The sequence below is a fragment of the Buceros rhinoceros genome, unplaced genomic scaffold, assembly GCF_000710305.1.
Source record: "Buceros rhinoceros silvestris isolate BGI_N320 unplaced genomic scaffold, ASM71030v1 scaffold7759, whole genome shotgun sequence".
Lineage (NCBI taxonomy): Eukaryota > Metazoa > Chordata > Aves > Bucerotiformes > Bucerotidae > Buceros > Buceros rhinoceros.
Genome location: NW_010432094.1, coordinates 1 through 27,562, shown reverse-complemented (window position 1 = coordinate 27,562; position 27,562 = coordinate 1). Strand labels below are relative to the sequence as shown.

Here is a 27,562-nt window from a genome sequence, read left to right as displayed (position 1 = left end):
ACATATATAAAACACCCACATACATGATCTTAAACCCACAAGAATCAGAAGGTATATGAAAGCTGCATCTTTTTATTCATTTGTCTTTGATACATCAACGGGTAATTTCTTTACAATCCAGGTTTTTAGTTGTTCTATTTCAGTTCTGCTTAACTCATGATTAAGATTTGGAAAAATATGAAGTGATGTTGATACCCCCAGTGACTTCAACATCTTGTTGGTCTCTTCACCCCATGAGCAGAGAACCAGTTCATCAGCAGTTCCGTGACACTGAAATAATTCTGGAAGAACGTTTTCAGTACTTTTCAAAGCCTAGATGAAGAAGAAACACTGTCAGACGTATCACTAAAAAGTTTAAAAGAATAGTTACAATTAATAAGTTGACAGTTTGCATAATATCTCATGTGTTAACCTGTGTTTTAGTGGTCATATTGTACTATCTCTACAAAAGCAAATGCAGAAATATTGGGGAAAAATGCACCTGAAATTCCAACGTGACAAATAATAGGGCTTACTTTAAGGTCTATACCCCTTCTCCAAATAAGAGAAAAAATTCATGACAACAGATGGAGCCTATGAGTATTATAACTCATCACAAATTTTCAAGTATGGTTACACTTACATGGACTCGCTAACAACTAAGGACAACTTGCAAAGCTTTTCATTTGTTAATCTGCCTTCTATGCTGACTGACGTTAGATAAATTACATGTACTGTCTGCGCAAAAAAAGCAACAAAACATCATGTAAGGACAGCTTGAAAGCCTCACATCCCTAATACTCTGCTTATCTATTTCCAGGAAATGTCATAAGTTTAGAATATTAATCAATTGCATCAAATTAATAAACATGCTATGCTCAATTTTAATTATCACATTTTTCTTTTAGCTAAGCAGCTTTTCTGTAAAGTCAACCACAAACTCACCTGATAAACAGCAGAGTTTTTATTGAGAAAACTAGACAAAGCAAAGACTCCTGCCAGATCTGGATGAAACCTATATGCTAAATGCATTGCCATTCCACCTCCCATCGAAAAGCCTCCTAGGATGCAAAAAAAGAAACAAAGGTTAGATTTTGCTATATGTCTTTGTAACCCAGCGTCCAGTTTAGTTTTATCTTCAGACTTGTTTCTTTTATACATAACGCAATAAAAAACCCCTCAAGTAACAAAGGTTATGATGATCTTAAAGCATGATTAAGAAGTTGGATAGCTAAAGTATTGTTGAAGAGTCATTACTGAGAAAAAAAAAAAAAAAAAAAAAAAAAAAAAAAAAAAAAAAAAAAAAAAAAAAAAAAAAATCGGCCAAAATGCCATTACTTTAGAAGCCGTTCATGTATGGTCCCTACCAGGGAGCCGAACACTGTGGCCTTACACGCTCTGATGTCAACCAAGCAGAGCTCTGTGAACAGGTATTCTCACCGCTTTTTCATTCAGCTTATTTTTCCCTAAGCTAGTAGCATTCACACATGAAAGATTTGCATCGCTGTTGTATATAATCAATGAACATTTGAGACATTAGTCTAGTACGCAGAGGATGTGAGATTACATCTTCGGATATATAATAAATAGGGGGAAACTGCCATGTACTCCACCAGAGCACTAACAGGATCTCTGAATCAATGGCTTTCTATGCTCCATATGTCTCTTTAGCTGCACTAATTCCTCACACGAGAATTCCTCAGGGATAATTTTTACATGACAAAGGTGTTTTCATTAGGAAAGAAATCCAGACTACGGCACTATTCACAAGGACACAGTACCGTTAGATTGACTGTATTGAGATAATGGCAAGGGTGAAGAATGACTGGCTGCTGAAATCTCTTCTAGCACAGAGATGGCAACCAGCAGAAACATTGTGACTGCAGCTCTACTGAAGAGGGGCTTTAACATCTAGGACACTGGTGATACTATTGGTTTGTGCAAGGTAGTTAATTGGTGTTGATCAGTTGCAAAATTCTGGGCCCAGACCTTTTCACTCAAGAGACATGAAATTAGGGATTGAAGAAGAAATGCAAAAATAGTTTGCTATTTTATCTACTATTTCAGCTTGGTATCTTTTTGAAGCAATTAAAATGAGACTCCAGAATGGGAACAACTCTTCTCCAGGGCCCTTCTGTGCTACGGAGAAGTTTGACATGGGTGCTAAACAAAGCCCAGCCAGAAAGCAGCGCCTCTGCAGCACTGAAACTGAGCCCATGGCACCCTGCAACTTTGGTACTTTGCTGGATCCTGGGACCACATAAGGAAATCTCTGGCACACGCAAGCTCAGACAGAAAATGCTGCACTTCATAAATATTAGTTGGGTCATGGTGAGACTGTTCCTAATGGGGAATCCTCTTCCAGCATGTTTATATGCAGGTAGCAGCAGGTCTGAGGCCCTTTCAGCTCACACTCCATCCTGTGTTATGACTGGAAAATTTGGCTGGATTTGTGTAGGAAGTTCTCCTGAAAACACTGGACTAATCTAGACAGGAAGGGCTCTCTTTCTTTCTCCCCCCCAACACTACTTTTTGATTTCTGATCAGAATTTCTACTGAATTTCTGATTCTTCTTTCTACTTACTGTCACCTTATATAGTCTTAAGGAACAATTACGGCCAGAAGCAGTAACTGCAGGTTCCTGACTTACAGAACTTGGATCCTAGGGAGAAAGAGCAAGACCACACAATGTGAAAGACTGGAGTCTTGCTTTCGTTTTTCAAACAGTCCTTAATTGAATTAGGACAGCTGTATCCTCAAACTAGGAGATATACCTGGAATCCCCTAGCTATGCATCGAGGGGGCTGATAACATTCTGATATTTATCTTTGGCAAATAAAGTCTAGACCTGCTATTTACCCTATGAAACAATCTTTAACCAGTTCAAAGTGAAATGTGGCACTGTTCAGAAACAAAGGTAATTGAGGAAAAGTAGGGATGAATGTGGGTAAACGAGTTCAGATCACACCTTAAAAACCTCACACAGCCCACCATCACCTGAAATTTTGAATAAACTTATCTTCACAAAAATAAAAATACTGAAAATAAATAAATACAGATATATTGTGTCCACATATAAAATTAAGTTCTTTTTAAGTATTTTAGAATATAGGGGGAAAAGCTGCATTGAAAACTCATTACTAGTTTGTAAATGATTTAATCTAAAATTTTGTACCCAGTTAGTCACAATCTGGCAACACTATCTGCAATTACTCACCAGCAGTCTTTGACAATGCAGTCACCTTCTGTTTAGAAGAATATTAGGTAATGGTTCTTTTATGTGGCTCATACTACTATGAGGAAGTGTAATACGAAGGACTAGTTCTTTGAATTTGGTTTTCCAGGGGAAAACCTGAAGTTTCCACTTGATACCATAACAACCTGAGTAAATGCTGTACAGTAAATGCTTCAGAAACAACAATTTGAACAAGAACTTATAGTTGGAGACAAATTTTTTTGATTACAAGAAATATTTCAGTATAAGCGTAAATTTGACATAACACATAAATACAGGCTCAGTCAAAAACTTTTATAAGAATTCAAATTTTGGATTAAGGAAAAAATAGGAGGCAAGTACAGATATTACACAGAACAAATCTATGAAGTGACAGTCAGAATGTAAGCAAAACACAGAAGTACAAGTATGCTTATGTACACCAATGATCTCAGCATGAAGAACAGACAAACCCCACACCATTACTAAGCAGCTTGTGTCACAGAAACATACAGAATCACAGAACAGTTTTGGCTAGAAAAGACCTTTAAGATCATCAAGTCCAACTATTAATCCAGCACTGCCAGGTCACCACTAAGCCATGTCCTCTAAGCACCACATCTCCATGTTTCTTAAATACCTTCAGGGACGGTGACTCCACCATTTCCCTGGGCAGCCTGTTCCAATGCTTGGCAATAGTTTCAGTGAAGAAATTTTTCCTAATATCCAGTTAAACCTGCCCAGTGCAACTTGAGGCTGAGAGGGAAATGGCCTATTTGCATGTTACTTGGGGGAAGAGACCAACCCTCACCTCGCTACAACCTCCTTTCAGGTAGTTGTAGAGAGTGAGAAGGTCTCCTCAAGCCTCCTTTTCTCCAGGCTAAACCACTCCAATTCCCTCAGATGCTTCTCATTGGACTTGTGCTCTAGATCCTTCAACATCTTCATTGGCTTTCTCTGGACACACTCCAGCACTTCAATGTCCTTCTTGTAGTCAACCCTACTGTCACCATCATTATGCTCAAGACAATCAAAACACTTCCTACCATAGAGGGCCACTCCCCTCCTCTCCTTCCTGGGCTATCCCTTCTGAAGAGTTTGTAGCCATCCACTGCAGCACTCCAGTTGAGAGAATCATTCCGCCATGCTTCCGTGATGCCAACTACATCATAGTTCTCCTGCTGTACAATGGCTTCAAGCTCCTCCTGCTTGTTGCCCATGCAATGTGCATTTGTGCAGATGCACTGTAAGTTGGGCTATCGATCCTGTCACCTTTTGGGGGAGGAAGGCCTAATTCCTACCTGACTATTCCCAGGCACTACTGTGATTCCTAGCTCATCAACACCCCTTCTATCATGAGTGTTAATCAAGACCAAAAATGGCACAGCAACATCCCAACCTTAGATGGGCAGAACACAGCAAGTCCTTCACTTGAGACCAATCTATTTCCAAGAAGTACAAAGGGTGCGCACCAAAGTTCAGAATTTGCCAATAGGTTTCACATAAAAAGTATGTTGATTTTGTACTTTTCCCCTTATATCTATTTTTTAAAGAGATCTGTGATTAATGCTTCAAAAGAGTTAAAGCCTTTTGGCTCTACAATGCTCAGGATACCAGTTCAGGAAAGCATCCAACTATTTCCATTAACCTTCCAGCTTTACAAAGAGGTTTATACACCAGCTGAAAGGTAAGCACATACAAAACAGACTTGATTAAGCACGCTTCTCTCAGATGCAAAGAAACTTCACTCGAGTTCCCGTTTATGACCTCAGATCTGCTTCTGTGTATTGCTGGTTTCTAGGCAGTACCCCTTTATAGTTAAAAGATATCTGCTTCTAGCTTGCAACTTGCTTTGCTAGTTGAGAAAGATCTGCTTAAAATTGCAGGATCATCACACTTCCAAATTCAGAGAATTTGAATAGAAGGGAAATTCCATGCAATACTTTACCATAAACAAAACATTCTTTGCTGGAGTATCATCTGTAACTATGTTAAGGTAAACCCATCTGTACGATGATGTAACACAAGAGTGAACAGCGACTGAATTTCTCATATGTAATTTATTCCTGCTTGAATACAATAGAAACCCTCATCACAGCTCCCATTCTTCAACGACAAAACCTCCTTTCCAGAGCTTGTAAATGGCCTTAGGGGCCTTTTAAACATCAAAGTGTTTGTATAAAACCTTGAGCTCACTTCTGCTAAAGGTCTTGATTTGTATTAATTTGTTCCTCATTTGTATCTGTCTGAAAAGATAATCTAGTTCATAATGACACTTCAACATTATACGGAGCTCAGGAAACCAAATATTTACCTTCTGTCAAATTTCAGCTTTATTAATTTCTTTTTATTTAACAATGTTTGGGTTTATTTCTGAGAAAATGACTAACTTTATTATCTAGCACAAAGGTTTCTTCATTTAGTTTCTCTCTCTTGTGTCCTGTAGACAAGAGAATGCAGAAACTGTCTTCTCCCCCATGACCTGTTTCTGAGTTCTAAAAGCTCTTTAGGTTTTCATTCTTCTTTACAGAAGAAACACCCAACAAATGCAGGTTTGACACTGCCGATTGCTTCCTGAGTCATACAAATCTGATTACAAGATGCCTTAGTCAATTTGTTACAGATCATGTTTATGGACTTAAGAAAAAACAAATCACATCACTTTTTCTGTCTTTCCAGTATAATTTTAAAACATGATCAAAACTGTTTTCCACACTATAAATCACAGCTGTAGGAAAACAAGTTTTAGTTATTAATCACATTTAGTGCATGAGTTCTGCCGTCTGCATTAAGTATGGATCTTCTACTCCTTGCACAGACAGACCCCCACCTATTCTCACATGAATTTGCATGCCAGCTGTAGAAGGTGTTTCACTGCACAACAGAATCAAGAGGAGGAGGAGAAGCTAAGACCCAGACTTTGATAAAGATTTGAACTTGGTGTAGGGGAGGGGTTTGGGGTGCTTATTTTAAGAAATGTTTCTTCACTAGTTTAACTCTAGTAGTTGTTCTCCATCCTCCCTGTTTCTTCAAATTTGTCAGTACAGCTTTAGTAACAAAATGGCAAGAGATGAATGCTACAGCACAGAGCGCCTGTGCCAGCACAGTGCAAGGAGAGACAAACACTCTTCTGTTGTGGAAGGTTACACCAGCACAGTTAGAAACTGTCTTTGCCCGTTTTCTTATCATTATGATACATTACATAATCTTGCCTCATTGTCTTTCCATTCTCCCAGCATTTTTCATCCTCAATTTCTCCTTTCTTTAGATATTTCAACTTACTTTAATCAGTTTGTTATCAGGAATTTTTTCACTAAAGCTACATTGCACTTCCTCCTCTCCCTAGGGACTTTCTGTGATTTACCCTCTATTAACGGTAACAGCAAAACCTTGTTCTACACATCATCTGCAAAGAAGTTGACTTTCTGTTTTGACCTTTCTTTCTCACCCATGAATGGAAGTATTATATACATTTAACAGTGTTCATATATGAATATCAGCAAAAAGTGGAACAGCAAATTCCCTTCTACACAGAACTGCCTAAACACTGCTCCTGTGAAAGTGCTCAAAACTTTGTTTCAAGTGAATTTCCTCACAGCTGTGATTTTCTCCTTTTGATCTGTTAATGAAGCGTCACCAAACACTAACCTTAGTCATTAGCAGAACTGCAACAATGTTTTATACCTTTGATAGTCTATTCTGTTTGTTACCCAGTAACTGAGAGTTTTTGCAACAAAGGTAACTTCCCTTGACTGCCTCAGCCACTTCCTCGTTAGGAACATGAATCAATTTGCTATCCAACTTTCTGAAAACCACATTTTGAAATGCATATTTAAGTGGCACAAGTTTTACCGCTTTCCTTTAAAAACAAGTGTACTATAGTTTCTACTGTATCTACTTACAGTAAAACCAGAACCAGTTATGGTTTTATTTTCAACTGATATGGGTAGTATGGGAATCCAACGCATGTGCTTAAGGAATCATAATTTTTAGCACTAGAAGGAAAATAAAATCCATGAAAAGTCTCAATCAGTTCTTACTAAGAGAACCAATGTCAATGATTCAAATCAAATCAACTGTATGGCTGGTTTTTTTACCTAGTGTGTTTTCTTGGATGACAGCACAGCCCTGCTGCAACACTGTCATTTTTAAAGTCAGTATTACTACAAAACATGGAAAAAGGAAGAATATAACCTATTTTTTATGATTTTAAACTGAAACACAGAAAAGAAGCTATAAAATAGGCTTTCTAAAGTGAGGGATAGTGAAGCACAGACACAGGTTGCCTTGGAAAGCTGTGAACCTTCCAGTAACGGAGATCTTTTAGAAGTCTGAAGAGCAATGGTAAGGATTTGCCTAAAGAGAGCTGAAGCTGCACTGACACATGAAGATGGATTAACAAATGTTGTTAAGCTTCACTCTTCTATGATCCTGTAGGCCTGACTGTGAAGAAAGCACAGATTAACAGGCACCCTTGGCATGTCTACACATGACTCTCAAGCCTTCTAAAAAGCCATCCATCCATTTAATTTTGCACTGAACTCAGGCATTTATTAAAGATGAGTAAGCATATGTCTTCAACAGAGTTTCTACTAGGGCTGAAAAGATAAAAAAAATCAATTCACTTTATAATTCTTCTCAAAGTCATTATCTCATGATAACCTGTGATGACAATATTGTGATTGAATTAATTTTGGTTTTACTGCTGTGAGCCTTATTTACTCCTAATACTCACTTTTTTTTGCTGAACTTGTCACTCACCATGACATCAAAACTGCGAATATGCCACCTTTCAAAGACCCTCCTTTCCAGATATATTCCAGATTAATAGGCACATCATCAAGAGGTAGGAAACAAAGTGACAAATGGTGGACTCTGGTTCAAATTATTAGCATTTATACCTCCTACTGGATGAGTTATGAACAGTTCTTAATGCCTCTTGCTTGTGCATCAGGAAGTAAAAAGAGTAGTAGAGATCCAAAAGAAAAATAAATGGCTGCTTGAGGTGCAAACAAGAGGAGCAAACATTTTCCTCGAAGTACAAATGCAATGCAAATTTACAGTGACCCACTGAAAATTAATGAAATGTTTGCCGGTATTGTGGGGGAGATGCAGTAATGGTACTGCTTTGAGCCCAGCATCTCAAAGGCATAATTTAGATAAACCATAAAGCCATGTAATGGGTGGCACAGAAAGCGAAATCTCATTTGAATTGCAGCAACAAATGGCAATATAAACCCATGGATTTGCTCTGAGAGAGGATGGTAGTAAATGCCTCTAAATGTAACATGTTTTCCTAATAAAGACAGATACAAAACAGGGTAAGTGATAGCAAAGGGCTTAGAAGCCAAAGACATAAAACAAGATTGTAGGTGAAGTAGTTCACCCAACGTTTGAACGATTTATTGTTCATTTCTTTATCTTCCCATATTTATAGAATCCTCTTTCTCTGTGATGCCAAAGCCAAGGTATTTCCTCCCCATCCCATTCTCACACACACTGAGAGAGATGGAAATGCTAATATTTACAAGAAGCACGAGAGCTTTCATGTTACTTCCACCATGGTTCAGTAGCTATGTAAGAAGTCTAGCAATAAACAAAAAGTGGTTGTGTGTCTTCTGTTACTGTTACAGTACAAGGGGTCAGGAATCATGCATGTGTTTTGGCATACAGTCAAACCTACAGGGCTGTTATGGAAAGTTTATTTTCACTGGCTGCTTACACAAGTGACTACAGGTGGCAGAGACCAAGATGCTTGGATCAGCACTTCTGTGCTGCACAAAAACTGACCTGTAAAAGTAAGAAAGTAGCACTAAATTAAGAACAAAAGAGAACAAAAAGTCTGTCTTGCACTGAAGTGCAGTTGACTCAGTGAGCACTACCAGAACGCTACAAATGGGAAGTGGTCACTTCTTTAAAGAGTCTCTAACATATTCTTGAGTAAGATACGTGGAAATTGTCAAAGATTTCAACAAAGCGGAGTTAGTTTATAGTGCACTTTCACTATGGAAGCAGTTAAAAAAAAAAACAAAACAAAACCCAGAAGAAAACAAAACAAATCAAAACCACCACCACCTGAAAAACAAACTCAGCTTTAAACAGAAAATAAAACAACTGCCTCACATTTCAAGCTGTGGTTATTTGCTTGTTTAGCTAATTTAGCAATGAATTCAGACATTTATAGAAGAAGGAATACATCAAGTTTTTAAGGGATACTATCAAAGCTCCAAGTGTCAGAATTTCACTAATTTTATCATCCTCTTTTATCTCCAAAGTCAATACAAGCCTACTTACAGGATTATTTGCAAGAAGTGCTTTAGCCAGAGAGACCAGTAAGAGTAACTCAACAAGAATGTTTGGCTAACAAGTGACTTTCATTACCAAATTCTGGGGATGATATAATTATTTTTGAAGAATTATATATTGCAGTCTGTCTCCCTTCCCTCCTCCTCCAAGGTCAGGGGAAATAGACTCCGATTTCCTTCAAAAGACTGCTGAATTAATAGGAAAGCAATTCATGAAACTGTTAGGAAATAGGAGTGGGTAGATGAGCCATGTACTACTGTGTGCTGGTTGTTACACTAAATTGATATGGAAGTTTTAATAAGATTTTATTTACCTCCAGTAAAGTATTTACTGGAATTAAATAAAGTATTTACCTCCAGTAAATAAAGTAATTTAATTCTTCAGAAGCAGAATCATAGAGCAGCTGTTAAAAAAAAGGCTGCACCAATATTTTTCTTGATAAAGAAATAGAGGAGCTGCACCGCACAACCGGGACTCCATCCTCAGCTTGAGTTCTGCCCTACAAGCAGCCACTGGTGGATTTCGAACTGACTATCCTTCTGAAACAAACAGAGCAGGCTATAATTTCTTTCAGAACAAGTGACCTTACTGTACCCACAATCTTGAACCTTGTGGAAAGTTTGAATGGTTCCAGAAGGAGAATCATCCCCCAGAAAACCAGGTGTTGGGCTTCTCATTTTCCACTGCTTGAGAGCTTCCCCTCTTCCCACTCGCTCGCTTCCACAGTGCTCCCTCAGATCTTGCCTTCTTACCCCACACCTCTGAGCTGTCAGCAGCTGCCCACCTTCCTGCTTGCCTAACACCTTGCTCACCCTCATCTAACAATATCTGACACCCATCCTCAGCCTGTAATTTCTAGTTCACTATTCCATATAAAACCATAACCTTCAATCTTGTTACCCTCCTCATACTCATTTTGTTTTCTTTCCACTCATTAAAACTCCCACTCATTACAAAACAGACAGTCCCACAACCCAGTTCTCCTTAACCCTTGAACAACCATTTCATTCCTTGGAACCATCTCTTCACACAGCTGCTCTGCTCTCTTGACTTCTGTGACCTACCTGAAAAGGCCCCCTCTGCTCTTCACAGGCTCCCGAGTCCTCCAGTCTCTTCTCTCAACTGTTCTGTCTCTACTTTCCACAATAAGATACGTACCAGTATTCCCATTATGGATCTCCAACATGACTCAACATCACTGAATGCACTGAAGAAATAATCATAGCAAATTTCACCATGGTGTCCTCTGCTATAATTGTCTTATTTTTCCCTTCACCTCAAGAAGGCTGCCTCCTCCAACTCTACAGCAACAGCAGTCACAAATCCACTGTCTGCTCCCCACCTGTTACCTCAAGCCTCCTTTTCTTGTATCAGATGGATATTCCTGACTTTTTCAAAGGGAAATCTAAAAAGATCTGACAGGACTTAGTTCTCTGACTTTATAAGCAAGTGACCTTGTCTTCCACTATCTCCTGTACACCAATCTTTCCGCCCCTCTGAAAAATTTCAAGCCATTTCTCTTTTTCCAGTGGAAGCTACAGCTTGGTGCAGAAACACTGACTGCATCTTTGTTACCAAACCCTGACCTCTCATTCTTTTGATCAAAAATGTTATAAAGCTGCTAAGTGCCTCTACAGAATTCCCAATTTCCCGTAAGAAAGAATGCCAGAAGACAGGCAATTATTTACACAAAGTCCCATCTAGAACAACTAAGAATGTCACAGTAGCCTGATTCAGACTGACCTTAAACCCAACCTTTATGCACAGAAACCTTACAAGATCTCTAAGCTTCACTCTCCACTGCATCACACACTGGTTAATCATCAAAAACAGTGCAGAGAAGGCACAAAGTTCTTGTGTAAGAACACTCAATCTTGTGCAGCCACAATTCATTTTCCACTCGTGAATTCCTTAAGCATCCACATGGGTCCCCTTCTGGACTTTGAATGGAGCTAATTCAGGGCTGCCTTATTTTGCTTGTTGCACGAATATTAGATTCAAGTGTGAGGATGTATGCATGTAGTCTTTATCACAGAGCAAGGAAACAGTGCCTTACTCTAGAAGCCTGAAATCAAAGCTCTCAAGAGTGGGAAAGTAAGTATAATTATTTCTGATTTACAGATGAGGAATGCAAACACACAGATGGGGACTTCCAAAGACTCTACAGGCTGAAACAATCGGTGCATACCAATGTCCAAAGTCTGCTTGCGACTTGTAAAACAAGTTTCAAACTCCACAGTCTCACTAGTTCTAAGTTTGAAGGCTACAAAGGAAGGAAAAAAGCCTAGTAGCAAGTTGGATCTGCACACACAACATCTCCCAGCTCACTCAACAGAAAAGCACCTGTGCTTCTTCAGCTGTTTCCAAGCCAGCAGGTATAACACAGGAAAGACAGATCAAAGAGACCACTGCTGACAACCATCCAAAACAATGCACTCTGCAGCCAGGGCAATGAGCCAGAAAAGGAAAGTAAACAGAGGCCTTCAAAGAGCAACACGGGGCTGGACCAAGAAAACATGTAGGCTGAATGATGGTGGCTCCACCACGCAGGGTTTTGATGGCATGACTCAGTTGGCCGTAAATTGTAAGTTCCCACATTAAGAGTTTTTTCCCCAACCTGAAATAGTTTGTGGTCTAGGGATGGGACAGGGAGCCAAGGGCTTGTGAATTCTTGTTCCCTCTTCAACACAGGCTACTCCATTGCCCTCAACTCCTGTGCCTCAATATCCCGCTACCTGTTTCACAGAAGCGCTGTGAAAATTACTGTAGGTTTGTGGAAATTGAGGACAGGAAGACAAACACATATGAACTATGACAGCTAATACTTCATTTGTTATCAAGTGTTAATCTTTAGTGATGTGTAACATGCAAATATTTTCCCTATGAATTAACTTAACCCAAAATTTTTAAAGCAGTAAGAAAAAGCTCATGTCTATTTATATGCTATATCTGCACTCTCTGAAGTACAAGTCATTCATTTTGGGAAAGTGTAATTTTCTATCCTTGAAAAAGGCTAAAAGGAAATAGTAAAAATATGTACTTTTAAAAGTAAATCACTGTCTACTCCATATTTCAAATAACAATTACAAATGACTATTTACAATAAAAACAGGTTTAAGTTATATTTTATAGGACACTGCTTGCAGTTAGCCACATTCCCCACCTGATAGAGGTTTAAATAATGATTCACTATTCTCAAGGATTGGCTGCTGAAGAGGCCACCCAGCAGTTGCAAGGCATGCTCATGAGCTCTCCAGATGGAGTAAATTCAAAGTAGATGATAATCTTAACATTAAAAAACATTAAAATAAACACATTTTTAAAAAGTCTCTCTTACCTATTAGTATCCTGTTCTTTGCAATTCCATTCTTCGCCTCATCATTAATCAATTCTGTAAGTCCCTGGCACATAGAATCGATACTTTCAATGTGTTCCGGACAGTCATTAGAGATCTTATACCTGTCAAACCACACAGTGGACAGGGCTCCATTCTTAGGTGTATATGGCCTGCAGTGGTGGAAGGAAAGAAAACAAATGATTAACCAAGAGTTAGATCAAGAGTCTTCAGCATACACGACAAATAAAACCAATTTGTACCTCTCCAGCAAAAGAGAGAAGGAACCTCTTTCAGGTCTAACAATTTACATCCAGTCCCATCGCATTGCCTTACATTCAAAACGTGGTCCTTCAAGAATGATGACAGCATTTGGAAGCTATGCAAAATGCAAGTTTCAGTCAGTTCAATGTCAAGTTTGATTGGGTTAGCTGAACACCTTAAATCTTAACTCTGTCCAGAGTTTCTTAATCCTAAATGAAGTTAGGGTTGACATCTATCTTGGAACAAGACAAACTGCAGTAACTGCTAAACAAGACAGCTTTGCTGGAGCTAACTTTATGGGATTAATTCGTCTTATTTTTGTCAAAATCGACTGGAGATAGGTATTAGGAACCTCTAGGTATTTACAGGAACTTCTTCCATCAATTCTTCTTTTTCTTAAATAAATACAGCTCTCCTCACCTTAGTGGGACATAAGAATAACTGAAAGCATTGCCATGTGCTTGCAGGACTGGTGCACAGACACAAAATAGAGAAGTGATACTCCTCCTGCCATAATACTGTGTTGTCAGATTAGTATTTTAGGTGCTTTAACATGCTGCCTAAAGCTCAAATAATCAAGGAAGCTACAATTCAAAGAAGCCTTTTCTTTATTTTTTAAATAAAGATGAATAGAGCCCTGAAACCCCAAGAAAGGTAATCTAATTGCCTTGCCATGGCTCCACAATTTAATACCAAACATACGGCTATGAGATTGATGCTTCATCTCAAAACCACCCTTAAAATCTTTAATTGCAATGTTCAATCAGGGGGCACATTTTTCATTTCTTACTTGAGCTCAGATCAGGTTACAATCATTACCTACAAACAGGCAGCCGTTGATAAAGTTGTTGGATGGGAACCCACTGAAACTGCTAACACTGACTTCTGTGCTCTCTCTGGATTTTTTTCAGTACTAGAATTAAACAAAACCAAAACAAAAATGAGAAAGCCACTATTTCAATTATTCTTAATGAAGGAACAAATTCTGCCTTTATTAATACCAGAGGGGCTTCACATATGTAAATGTCTAATTCTAAACCAGAAATACTGCCACTAGTACTAGCACACGAGAGGCACTATACCATTTGCATTACTTAGTCACATGAGTAAAAAATGAGAGAACACAGATTTTCTTCTGCCATGAACTAAATAAAATTACTTAAAAGCTGGTAAGCCAAATAAATGTAAAATAAGGAGCAACAAACAGCAACAGACAGGTACCAAAAGTCCTGTCTGTCCAAGCACAGATTCAGGAACAAGTACCTGTTACTCAAAATAGCGCACAAGTATGTAGTTAAATTTAGTACAGTGTATGCCTTAAGTAGCCCCTCATTTGCCTAATTCAAAACAAACCACATACTTAAGCACCAGAATTTACAAATTACTTGTCTATTAAAAAAAGATAACTCCTAAATTAAAGGAAATTCAATGGAAATATTTTGTACACCAAACAAGCTAAAGCTAAGATTAAAAATTTTTATTAAAAAGCCTTTTTTCCTAAGTATTAGTATTACCACTGTCTCCAGGATTCTTCCCAAATAAATTGATCAACATCTGAGAAACAAGATTACAAATCTCTAATTCACAGAAGTCAATTTCTAAGAGCAGACACTTCAGTCAAAAACATCAACCACAGCAGAATCAGTGGAGTTTCTGGAAATCACCTGGATGATGCGATGCCCAAGTACTTGGGAGAACAGCATTTAATTCATGGTTTTAGCTTCTCTCTCAAGCACTTTTACATCAAACCTGGTTAAAAAATGCTTAGCAGCCAGAGTGCTTAATTTTCTAGTAAAAGCAGAGTGCCTTATACTTGTGTGAGAGAAGATGTGTAAAGTTTTAATATCATTACAGCGGGTTGACCTAGGATTTCCATGGAAAGAAGATACACATTTGTAATATATTCCAGAAATTTACATTTACGTTACAGAAATATTAAAACAGGTTTCCCCACAACTGAAAGACAGAATCATACAATTCATAAACAGGACAAAATCCATGATGATATTACAATACTTGATCTGACGTTGAAACTCAGGACTTTTACCTGCTGTCTTTTCAAATTCATCACTAAGATAGATGAAAGTAATGTGTCTTAAGCCCGCAGGAAAAGACCCCTAGGCAATCAGTCAAGATGCTTTTAGCTGTCTCAAAAATATTCTTGCAACCACTCTCGATTTCTCAGAAATGTATTAAAAATAACATTTACATAAAGCTGAGAAGTAAGATTCTTTTAATGGTTCACCCAACTGGCACATCTGTTTTAGTCATTCACCTTGTTCCGTAAATAAATCCCTTTATTAGCTGGCACAGTTCAACTCAGACATTACCACGGTAAACAAATATGTTTGGCATGGAACCATCTGTACAGCTCCAAGAATACAGCACAGAATTTTTTCATACAATTAAACCACAAAAGAAAAAAAATAATAAAAAAATCTCTATATTACAGTGACACGAGAGGCTGGCCTGAAATCCACAAAAGCAAAGAAATACAGAGTGGAGTGAAAATTCCAAATGGTAAGATCAGCATAGTCAGTTAAGGACAGTGTCAGACCAAACCGTCAGCTTTAAGTTTGGATTTTTTGCTTTCCCAAGTTTAATCAAAACTCCTAACATTAGTCTCGATGATTTTTTCCTCTGTGCCTCACTTTCTTTATTCTCTCTTTTTAAATTATATTAAAAATAAAGCTCCATTTCTCCAAACATGTGCTGCTGAAAGTCCAAATGAAAGTTTTAAAGGGGGTATGTGGTTTTCTTTTGCTTGCCCTAGAGCACACAAAAGATTCAAATCCATGTAAGAACCCGAGAATCAAGAACCCCTTCTCCAGGTACATCCAAATTCCAACCTTGTACAACTTCCTATTAATTGAACTTAACATTTTAAATAAAGAGAAAAGGCCACATCTCAGACAGCTGGCTAATCTCAGACATTATTTAAGAAACTGTAGGCACCTTGAGGAAAAGAATCTTTAAAGTGCTTCACAAACCAAATCACTCCAGAACATGTTTTCTGATTACTTTACAGGTCTTATTTGAGGCTGTGCATTGATCTACAATTGTTTTCTCACACATACACTTCTTGCATGAGATTGCAGTTTCAGTAAGATCCTACACACCTCATATTTGAATGCCTTAAAAGGAAAATACATCCTGTAATATCTCCGTAAGTATTTATCATCCTTTCAACCTTTTAAACATGTGTGCAAACAGAAGTAATTGTCACTGTTGATTTCACTGAGAAGTTGCAAAGCAGTACAGATCATTCCAGTTCTCACAAACTCAAGGTAGGTTACCTTCTGCTAATGCGAATTATGTACCAACGAGGAAAATATAATTAAAGTAGAAGGCAATAACACCATCTCTTTCCACCTTACTGGAGCATGAATTACATATTCTAGAACTTCTTAATCCCATTTAGAATAGCGCCAAATAGTTTAAATTATCTTAACAGAATTAGAGAGCAACCAAATTATGCTACACATGGTTCAAATTCAGATCTAAACCCATGCCAAATTCTATCTCCAAAATTACACTATTAGCATAGCAATTCACACACAACTACAGGTGGGTTGGTTTGTTATCTGGTAAATCACGGTCCTTGTCCAACGTTTTATGTTAATGGATAAGCCAGCACTACAGCACATTGATAAATAAATACTCTTCCCTCAACTCTTTCTCCTGATGAACAATTGTACCAGTGCCTTCATGCTCAGCCCTGTGATCACCCTGCTAACACAGTGACATAAACCCCAGGCCATTAGTGCTGGCTTAAAGCTTTCTTGATGTTCGAGACAGAACTTCCAGAGATGTAAGACAGAACTGGGAATTTATAGTGATTTAGGCTTCAAGATTCAAATAGAGATAAAAATTTTTTACACCTTCATTTTTGCTCCCTTCTCAAACCCACCTCCTCTCAGTTAGGAGGAACAGTTCACATCATACACTGTTAACATCGTCTTTTGCAAGACTCTGCATCCCTTCCAGAAAATCTACATAGCACACTGCCAGACTCCTTAAGTTCTAACTTACTCCGCTCTGGTGAGATGCTGCCTGGAGTGCTGTGTACAGCTCTGGAACTCTCAGGACAGGAAAGACATGCATCTGTTGGAGCAGGTGCAGAGGAAGGACACAAAAATGATTAGAGGGCTGGAACACTTCTCCTATGAGGACAGGCTGAGAGAGTTGGGGTGGTTCAGCCTGGAGAGAAGGTGCCAGGAAGACCTTACTGCAGCCTTTCAGTACTTAAAGGGGCCTGTAAGAAAGACAGGGACAAATGTTTTAGCAGGACCAGCTGCAACAGGACAAGGCGTAATGGTTTTAAACTAAAAGAGGGGAGATTTAGACTACACACAAGGAAGAAATTATTTACAGTAAAGGTGGTGAGACACTGGAAGAGGTTGCCCAGAGAGGTGGTAGATGCCTCATCCCTGGAAACATTCAAGGTCAGGTTGGACAGGGCTCTGAGCTGACTGGTCTAGTTGAAGATGTCCCTGCTCACTGCAGGTTGGACTAGGTGACCCTTAAAGGTCCCTTCTAGCCCCAAAGCATTCTGTGATTCTAGAAGCAAGTCTTGACTCTCAAAGCTGTTGGCTGGTGTTCCCAATGAAAGCAAAGTTACTCCCCAGCCCCAAATTCTCTCCTCACATAACCTCACTGTTGATGAGAGTACGCTGCAATAGAAAATCTAGTTCATAATTCTACTTTTTAATTGCCACTGTCTGCTTGAAGCAGAAAGTGAATTTTGAAAGAAAATGGTGGGAAGGCAGTGGATGCAGCTATTCAAATCAAATAGTGTAATTAAAAGCTCTAGTCCAAGGTATCTTAATTCAAAACTGAGGTTCAATATGTTAAAAATGAAGCTTTGTGGTATGGTAACAGAGCATAAGACGTGTCGGAAATTCGAAAAGCTTAAACTTGGAAGTATATGTTACATAAAAAATTAAAAAAGGGAAGAGTCATCTCCAGAAGGACTAATTTTGGCTGTTCCTCAGAAAAGGCTGTGCCTGTTCGCTCAACCACATGCAAATGGTTTTGATAGAGTTGCTCTGGATGTATATTGCCTAAAACAAGAGCTCACTGAGCCAGTACTTAAGACAAATCTTACTCATTCAAGACAAAGGCAGCTGTAATAGAAGCTGTCATAAAACTCAGCAGGGCAAATTCTGAGTTTGTTTCTGCTTCTTCGTTTCTGTTTGTTTGTTGGGTTTGTTTTGGGTTTTCTGGGGGAGGATGTGTGGTGTAAATCATGGGGATTTGTACTGCCCAGAGAAACGGCAGTAATACTATGGCTGAGAAGACCATAAATGACCTTTTCTACACACTGACAGTTCCTCAGCAACCAGCTAAATTGATTTATGAATTCACTGAAAGAAAGTGGCAAGAGGCAAACCAGGGTCCAACCTGAATCAGTTCTCCATTGAGGGGTTTGAAAGACACTCTGGGATTCAAAGTGGTATCTTTCACAAGCTGGTGGCAAACAGCACTGAGCATGGATGAATGACACCAGCTAAGCACAGAAACTCCTGAAAAGACTGTAAAGCAAGAGCACTGAATGACACATAAAACACTGAGGCCCACAAACGCTTGCTGGAGAGGCCATATAAAAGCCACTGTCTCCAATCTTTGGTATTGGAAAACGGCTGAGAGAAGAAGAGGAAGGATGTCTAAGCATTTAATGTAGTCAAAGGGATTAGAAATCCAAGATTATTGCTGACATGTTCTACTTTTCTTTTTCTCCAAGCATGACTGAAGTATGTCTGACAAACATTTACTGAATTGCACATGGTATTTAATATATGATGTAAGCATTACATGTATGCATATCCATGTGTTTTTCTCACCTAATGCAAGAGGAGAAAAAAGGAAAATACAAAGTTTATCCAAGCATGCTTCCATCACAATTACTCAGAATATGTGAAATTTCTGCTTACAGGAGGAGATGAAAGAACCACCCCATGATACCAACCAAACCCCTTTCCATTTGTCCCTCAAACTTCCACCTCTAAAAAAGACTTCTTTGTGTTAACTTTATGAATGAGGTTAGGTCTTACAAAAGTGAAGGATTAATAACATTCACTTTAGCCAAAAATAGTATGATAGGCACCACGCACGCTCCCCTACACAGCTCCGCCAATCCATCTCAAGTCTGACCTGCAGTACCCCTGCTGCTTTTCCAATCCTAGGCCTCTCATGAGCAGAGACTGCCAACACAGCTCGGTGGTGCCAAACTGTCTGGTGGTTTTGCGATACAGCCAAATGGGAACTACGATGAGATGAAACTCATTTCCACCCATGAGCTGAGAGAAGATGCGAACTTAGGTGTAAAGATGGAGTACCAGACCATAAAATGCTGAGCAGTCCCTACCAGCCACATTCTTAGAGACAAGGGAAATTAGAATAAATTAGGGAAAAGGAAAAAAAAAAAAGAGGAACAGACAACAAACTCTGCACAGAGACTTATTGGCCACAGAAAAGTATGTTGAGTGTATGTCAAAAAGATCCACAAAATAGCCCAAAAAGTATTTATAGTTTACTTTCTGCCTTGCAAAAGAGAAGGACTGTCAGAATGGAATGCTAGACAACGCAAAGAATCTTTGACCTAGATTTTTTAAAGGGAATTATAGAAGGTAAGGTATACTTATTAAAACAAGTAGAGCCTAAATGGTTTTAACTTTACCACGTTAGCTCCTGCAATGCCAATTTAAACTATCACTTTCTATTAAAAAAAGAAGGTTAAATTGGGTAGTATTCAGTTCTGATTTAGAAACTCAATAGAAACCGAATGTTTAAGTCACAGTTGTAGCAGCTGAAACAGTACTTAAAGCTGTAGCCATTCTGACCCAAATTAAAATAAAAAAGGAAAAAGGAAACCCTTTAAAACTATTACTGTAGACGTGGCTGCAGGGATTGCATCAGCTGCTAGAGCTACAACTTTAGCTTCTTTTTTAATTAAAAATATACATTAGTATTACAAGGGAGAGGAAACAACTCTGTCGTGCTTAACAAGTTTAATCTATGCACAGAACTGATCCTGAAAGAGAGCTAGATAAAGTTAAAAGAGGAACAATCTATTAAAACAAGTTCTCTGCTCATTTTTAAGTATCCCTGCTGCCTACATTAGAGAGGTTTTGGGTTTTCCTCTGTAAGCAATGTCTAAAAATTTTCATTTGTAAAACAGAATTTGTATGCCCCAGTTACATGCATTTGATTTCCAAACATCGCAAATTCAGGTGCCACTACTCTCATTAAATCATGCTGGAACTTCAAAATCATGCATTTATCCCTTTTTTTACCTAAGCATGCTTTTTACCAGAAGCATTTTATTTAGAAATTTCGCAAGTTTTTATTTTTTAATAGTAAATTGCACTATCTACATTCTGATTATTTTTGCTCAGGAAACAAAAGAATGAGACTCACGGGGCTTTCCAAAGTGATGGGGGATCAATGCGACAAAGTGCTGCAAACACTTTACCTGTGAAGGGGTCATCTGGTGATCATTTTCTACACAGAACCGGCACAGTATAAAAACTACAGAAAAGTAAATCTTTTTTTAAAACTGTAACTTTTTATAGAGACCTACAGAAAATACTAAAAGCCAGCTTTATAAAATAGTTCAGTAACATTCTATTCTTTAACCTGTACAATGGAAGTAACCTTTCTAGTATTTACTGATTATCAACACAAAGTGAAGCCAGAGAACATGTTTTAGAATTGTTCTAGATTACATGGTGGGCTGGTTTAGTGGGGGTGAGTAACATAAGACAAAATCTATAGATCTATCAGCAGAATTATATCCATCGAAAACATGAAGAGGTATTCCTGACCTGTAGTTAATCCTGCTAAAGCATCTAGCATTGCAGTTATATCATCAAACCTGCTTTTACTGGCATAACTACTTTGGCGGAGCATGTTCAATGTGCATGTGGTAAGTTTTGCTGGAAAGGACAGGAGTTTATAGAGTATGAACTACATCCACACTAAGAGTATTTTGCCAGAAGAGCATATTGGCCAAGCAATCCTAGTATGGCCTTGACTAACTCCAAGCTTTTCTTTGATTCCATCATCAGTGTAAAAACCTGCTGGCAAGCTCTGCACTCTGCTCCTGTAATGGACAATGCAGTGGCAGGTTGTGCCACCCACAGAGACTCTCTCACACCAGCTGAGCTCTCCACCAGCATGTTGCTCTGCCCCTTACGTGATCAAAAGACTGAATCAGAACTTTATCCAGCATATGTACACACCTATAACCATCTACCTGTAGGTCTTGCTAAATTCCCCTGCTGTTGCCAGAAGCATTTGGAATTCTTAATAAAACATATATACATACACACACATAAAATCAGACCACATATTCCAGTTCCTAATGCAGATGTAATTATTTTAATGTCTGTCATTCAAGCTTGGACGTTCTAGGCCTTGTTTTTCCTTTCTGTGGAGGAGCGGAGAGCAACCATTACAAATGTTTCAAAAAGCATAGTATGTTTTGGCCTTGAATACCAAAACATGAAATGGGGCTGTAAAGGCTTTTGTTACCTCAGTTTTCAACCAATAACACATCTTCACCAACTTCGCACTGCTGCAAACAGTGGCAAACATTACTGTACTTGAGGGCATCTGTTTTATCTCACTGTGTCAGCTAATGATGCTTATCAGCAACAGAGAGCTGTACACTAATATCCCTAAGCGTCCTTCATGTTGCCAGTCAAAGACAAACAGCGTGGGTATTTTTTATTCTTTGATCACTCAACTTTCCACAGTTTTGCTAAAAAACACTTCTGAATCAACACGTTTGACCTCTGTCTGCTCTACAGAATAAGAGTAACCTCGATTTGAAAAACAAAGGGAGTGGAATTAACTCTTTACTCACATCTTTTTAATTACAAAAGTATCTTTCCTTCCATCTGTTTACCAAAGTACTGAAATACCAAGTCTCAAGATAAAACCTAATTCCCCATAAATGCCATTCCAGTGAGGAGATCTTGCCGCTTAATTATCTGTACATAGTTTACATCTGTAGTTATCCAAAGAAACCAAAACAAATGACAAAGCTATTGGTCGTCAGAAGTGCAGTGGGATGGAAAAGTGAAGCACTGGCTCAATAGATGTGGTCTGAGATGCTCTGGCTGCATATATTGTGTGAAGAAAGATTGTTTCATAGGGGAGCAAGACCTCCTGCATTTCTCCAGTACCCTCTACAGATAGGGAAGAAATGGAGCACAGCAGAATGCGTGATGTGCCACTGAGAACTCCGGCATCACTTAACTTGTCATCAGTGAAGTAATCAATGAGTACATTACTTACAGAAAATCATATTCACTACCTATTAACCCAAACCACACTGCTTCAAAGACTTCCACTCACAGGCTTGATTTTTCTGTAAGACAGTGAGTACATTCACACTGCAATCTCTCAATTGCTTTTCCTGCCTAAGTAGATCATAAAAATACATGGTCAAGGAAAGGGTTTTTTGCATGTATTAGTGAGACTGCCAGGCAAAATCTGCTATTACACTTCTTTAAACCCTCCAAGAAAATTTTTTCTGACTTTCAAACCACTGTACCTCGAAAGTCCATGTAGAATGTCGCAATTTCCTTTTCCTTTCAGCATTCATCCACACTTACGCACAAATTCAGAAACTTAAGACACATTAACTTTCAAGGAAACATTTTCCTAACTTAGAGCCACAGACACCTTAAAAATGAATTTATATTAAGAAAAATTAAACATCTCTGAAACATAAGGTCATGTCTTTAGGTAGCTAAATATGGAGGTAGGTGTCCAATTTTCAGCCTTTAAATTTGACCTCATTAAATTTCAAATTCCCGTGCATGAATATTTTCATCTGTACTTCCAGTCTACCACTGAACACACAGTGTCATTTAATAAGGACGTTTGTGCATACAGTGAATGTTGATCTCAATTCTCTATAAAATAGTTGGGTCAAGATTCAAACTAGAAGAAATATGCTATTTTAAATTCCCAGTCCTTCCTCCAGCAGCTGAAGAGTTTTCACATCCTACTTGGCAAAAAGACCTACCACCTTCAGAAATGAAACCTGGCATTTAATACAGAAGAATATTTCAGTGGTTAATTTATGAGAGGTAATATAAGTAGGATTGTGATGTGCAACATGGTTCCATAATGCCATTACAAGACACGCTGGATCATCCTCTTCTGTTTATATTAAGGAGATGGACAGACACTATGAGGACAATACTCGAATTTGCAACTGTGACTTCTGTGAAGTCTTGACCATTCAGAGCCTTAACCACTTAAAATTACAGTCCCTGGGCTCCAATGCACTGTTGAGCTCCAGTTTTGCCAAAAAACATATACATGAGAAAGAAAAAGGAAGTGTTATGACCGTCTGTACCAATATTCACAAGTGTATTTTCTGGTACTGAAATACAGTAATTCAATCCTACAGTTTAAAAAATATTAAACAATACCTGGCAGGAGCCGTTGGGTAAATTACTTTTATATGTTGGAAAGCCATGTCTTGATTCAAAATTTGTTTTATCCATGTTCTTGCTCCTTGGCCAGTATCACCTGTATCACACGGAAGAGTACAAGAATTATTCTGTGCATTTAGAAAGAAAATTAAACAATGTCAAATATATTTATTCAAGATTGACCTAATTACTAAATCACAAAGTTAATCCTCCAAAATGCTAAAAAAATAGCTTTCTAGAAGAATCTCAATCCCCTTTCCAATGAAAATGGACTCAAAATTTCCTAGAGACAGACTACTTAAGAGGTCCCACAGCATAATTTTAATACATTCAAAGGCTTAAGCACCTCCTAATCGGGCACAAGACCCCATCTCTTACTTCTAACTTACCTTATTAACAGTGATAAACAAGAAATACTGATGAACATCTTAAAAAGCGAGATAAAATACCCCTTAGAAACAAGAATTACTTTTAAATTACTTTTACTACAGCGTTTTATGTTGCCCCCCTTCAAAACCTAGTCAAGAGCAATATTATGTGAATATTACACATAAGCTTTAAGGCAATTATTAGTCAAACACTCCCAATGTTTTGTAAAAGTGTTCAAGAGGTTAGTTTGGGTTAAAATATCTGGGAGGCTCCTCAAAAACCTTAATTCCGCAGTTCTGTTTGAAACCTAGTTGATATCCGACTCTCAATGTGTTCCTCCTAGTTGTATCAGCTCAGTCTACAGCCAAATCCCCTGCAGACTGAAGTGCTATGAAAAAGACATACAGGATGAATTCTTATGCAGACAGCACATGTTCTTTTCAAATAAGTGTATGTATATGTACAAGTATATGTATATATACACCAGATGGTTTCTTGCTTTTGCATCACCGGTACCTTCATCTATGACTTCACTGCCACTCCGAACAGCATGCACACACAACTCTCCCCTAAGAGTAAACCAACGTTTCAAGCTTGATGAAGTGGGCCCACTGAGGACAATGATTTACAATAGGCAGTAATACAACAGGTAGCAATGTTCACCCTAAAAAAATCTGCTGGAGATTCAGCAGATTGGAATTTCACTACTGCTACTCTTGCGGACTTGAGCCTTGTTTGAAGAAAAGGTTTCCGCATATTATCCACTTGAACTGCTAATCTGAGTTAAGAGTGTTCTCTATTACTTTTAGCTCAAGCTGGTCAATTTGACTTTAGAACTCACCCTATTCTTTTCAATAAAATGGCCAAACTACGAAAAAAACAGCACTGCCCTCAATCAGGCTTATCCCCACGTTACACGGGTTCATCTGAACAATGTCACACAGATATGCCAATTCATTGTTACAATGATCATAATGCCCCGATGGAAAAGATTTGCTCCTGCTGTAGCACCCAAACAAAATTCAGTGATCTTTAATCACACATACAATTAACATATCTTCAAAATTAAAATAGAAGGCAAGAAGGATCCACATCCAGCTCTGTTTTTCTGTTGAAAATGGCCTAAATGAATGGCATAACAAGAAAGCTGTTTGACCTGAATGCTCCAAGTGACAAACAAGCTAACAGGGTTGCTAAACTGACACAAATCTTACTTTACTTTACTTACTTTATTTTACTTTACCTTAAACGGTAAAAGCAAAGTCACATCTTTCACTGGATGCTTCAGAACACATCCCCATAAGCACTTTTTTTTTTAATGAACAGTGTATCTTAAGGAGGCTTGAATAAACTTTTTCCTATACACTCCTCTTTTTTTCAGTTATACAGCAAAAGTCTAGGCTCTGCAAATAATTGCACAGGAAGACCCTCTGGTAAGTCAACCCAAGCAACTTTCTCAACGCTTAAAGAATTGGGACTTAAGTTTTTACGAAGTCCTTAATGGTGCAGGGCACATCTTTAATTATTTATTCACATTTCTTAAGCTTTGCCAAGATCAGCAGAAACATTTACAGTTAATGAAGCTAGTTTGTCCAAGAAAAGTTCATAGAAAGCTCATTAAAGGAGAGAAACATTAACTATGACCTTCTGTGTGTCAAAAGTCCCCCTGGTCCAAATGCTCTGCAACCACTGTGAGCACCTCCATGCAGAGGTAACGCATTTTGATTTGGTAAGAGAATTTGGAGGGGAGGGAGAAAGAGAAGACTGTGACACCAAACAAAACCCAACAACCTTCTGAAAGACTTGTCTTTTGGGCTGTTCTTAGTTTTTTTTTTTTTTTTTGCACTGTATGTTCTTCTGATCACTACTAAAAGGAAGCAAACAATTCACAGACAATTCTGCTTTGAGTCTGTTTACAATCCTGAAATAGACTGATGGAAGCCATACAATCTTTTGCCCCAAACAAAAGACGAGTGTTTCCCTTTCAAATATATCTTGAATTCCCAGATTTTCTTTCTGTGCAAAGTTTAAACTTAGGAACGTGCAATATTCAGATTGGACATTAGGAAACATTTCCTCACTGAAAGCGTTCTTGGGTGTTGCAACAGGCTACCCAGGGGAAGTGGTGGAGTCACCATCCCTTGAGATATTTAACAGATATGTAGATGTGGTGCTGAGGGACATGGTTTAGTGGTGAACTTGGCTGTGCTGGGTTAGTAGTTGGACTCGATGATCTTAAAGGTCTTTTCCACCCAAAATGATTCTGTCAGTCTACGCATGTTACCACACACAAAGTTAAAAACCTAAGTGTAAAAAGTTATTATACATTTGTTATGCCCATTTGCCCTCCCTGCTGAGCTACCAAATTGGATCATCTACCTAAATCTCATGACAGGACCAGGAATTTTCTAACGATTTTCTAATGTTTTTCTATACCGTTTTGAATTTACATTCTCCACTTGTAATGTGTCTGGAGCAAGTGTTATGAACAAAATGGATTCGTGCCATTTGTGTGCCACTTTCCATCACAAGCGCTGGTTTACAATTCAGGTTTACAGGCCAGGCCACAGCAACAGCACCGCGGCTACTTTGGTTTTAAATTCCACCCCGCAGAACTGCTGAACAAAACCAAATAAAAGCACCCTTGCACTTCCCCATTGCAAACATTATGAATAAAACCCTATCAAAAATGAAAAATTGTAGAGCACTTTAACCACATGTGGAAACAACCTCTAACCATAATCTTCCCTTACTCCTCCATGAGAGGAAATTATTTCCTCAAGCATTAAAGCATTAACGTTAACAAGAGCTGAACACCTTCTATGAACCCTCTTTCACTTTCATTCTTAAACTCAAAGAATTAGATAAAAGCAAAATTAAACTAGATGATAAAAATAAACTAATTTTATAAGCATGTACATCTTTGTTAAACTCAATAGAAGCATCAGCTAACAGCAAAACTAAGACAGACAGTGAAGCATGTTGCCATATGCACATGGATCCCTCAAAACAACTGATTCCCAAGGCCTTGATTTTATAAAAATCTATGATCACTGGGTTTTTTCTTCTTTTTAAAAGTCATATTGTTGTTATTTAGCACATTAGAAATAACCTTTAAGAAAAACCCAAAAAAACCCACACACTCCCCTCCTGCCCTCTGGTCACTGATGGAGGTAGTGGCCTTCTGCAGGTGGTGGCCGCGAAGCCCGGTTGGACAGGGCTAGGACCCTTCTGAACACCGCAATGTCAGTCTATAAACACTGGCTTTTAACAGGTGACAGCAATACTCTGCTGATCCTAGAAACTCCTAGAGCCATTTTAATTACAAAACTCATCCTTTGCACGTGGCCACCCTCAGAGTGGAGGAATTAAGAGACCATCTTCCGAACACATTTGTTCTCATGGCAAAGTACATCACGCTGGCAAATAACGGCACCGTCCCTAACACACACCCCACGGTCACGCCTCGTGTCCGGGGAAGCCCAAAGGCTGGCCCCAGTCCGGACACAGCGCACCGCGCTCTGCCCGCAGAGGAGCCCTCCTGGCCGGCCAGCGCCGCACCGCGCACAGGGGAGGGCAGGCGAGGCTAGAGCCGCAGGGACAGCGACACCTTGCACCCCTTCTCCTCGCCTTCCAGCCCCG

At 38.7% G+C, this 27,562-nt stretch overlaps 1 protein-coding gene across 1 annotated transcript; it reads right to left on the bottom strand.

The window, feature by feature from the left end:
• Window positions 1-51: 51 nt before the first annotated feature.
• Window positions 52-23,642, bottom strand: LYPLAL1 (lysophospholipase-like 1). The gene is made up of 4 exons (XM_010143647.1): window positions 23,549-23,642; window positions 12,837-13,006; window positions 925-1,040; window positions 52-312 (listed from the first exon to the last, which is right to left on the bottom strand). The coding sequence occupies exons 1-4, from the start codon at window positions 23,593-23,595 to the stop codon at window positions 73-75; spliced, it is 573 nt and encodes a 190-aa protein (XP_010141949.1). The 5' UTR covers window positions 23,596-23,642; the 3' UTR covers window positions 52-72.
• Between the last annotated feature and the right edge of the window lie 3,920 nt (window positions 23,643-27,562).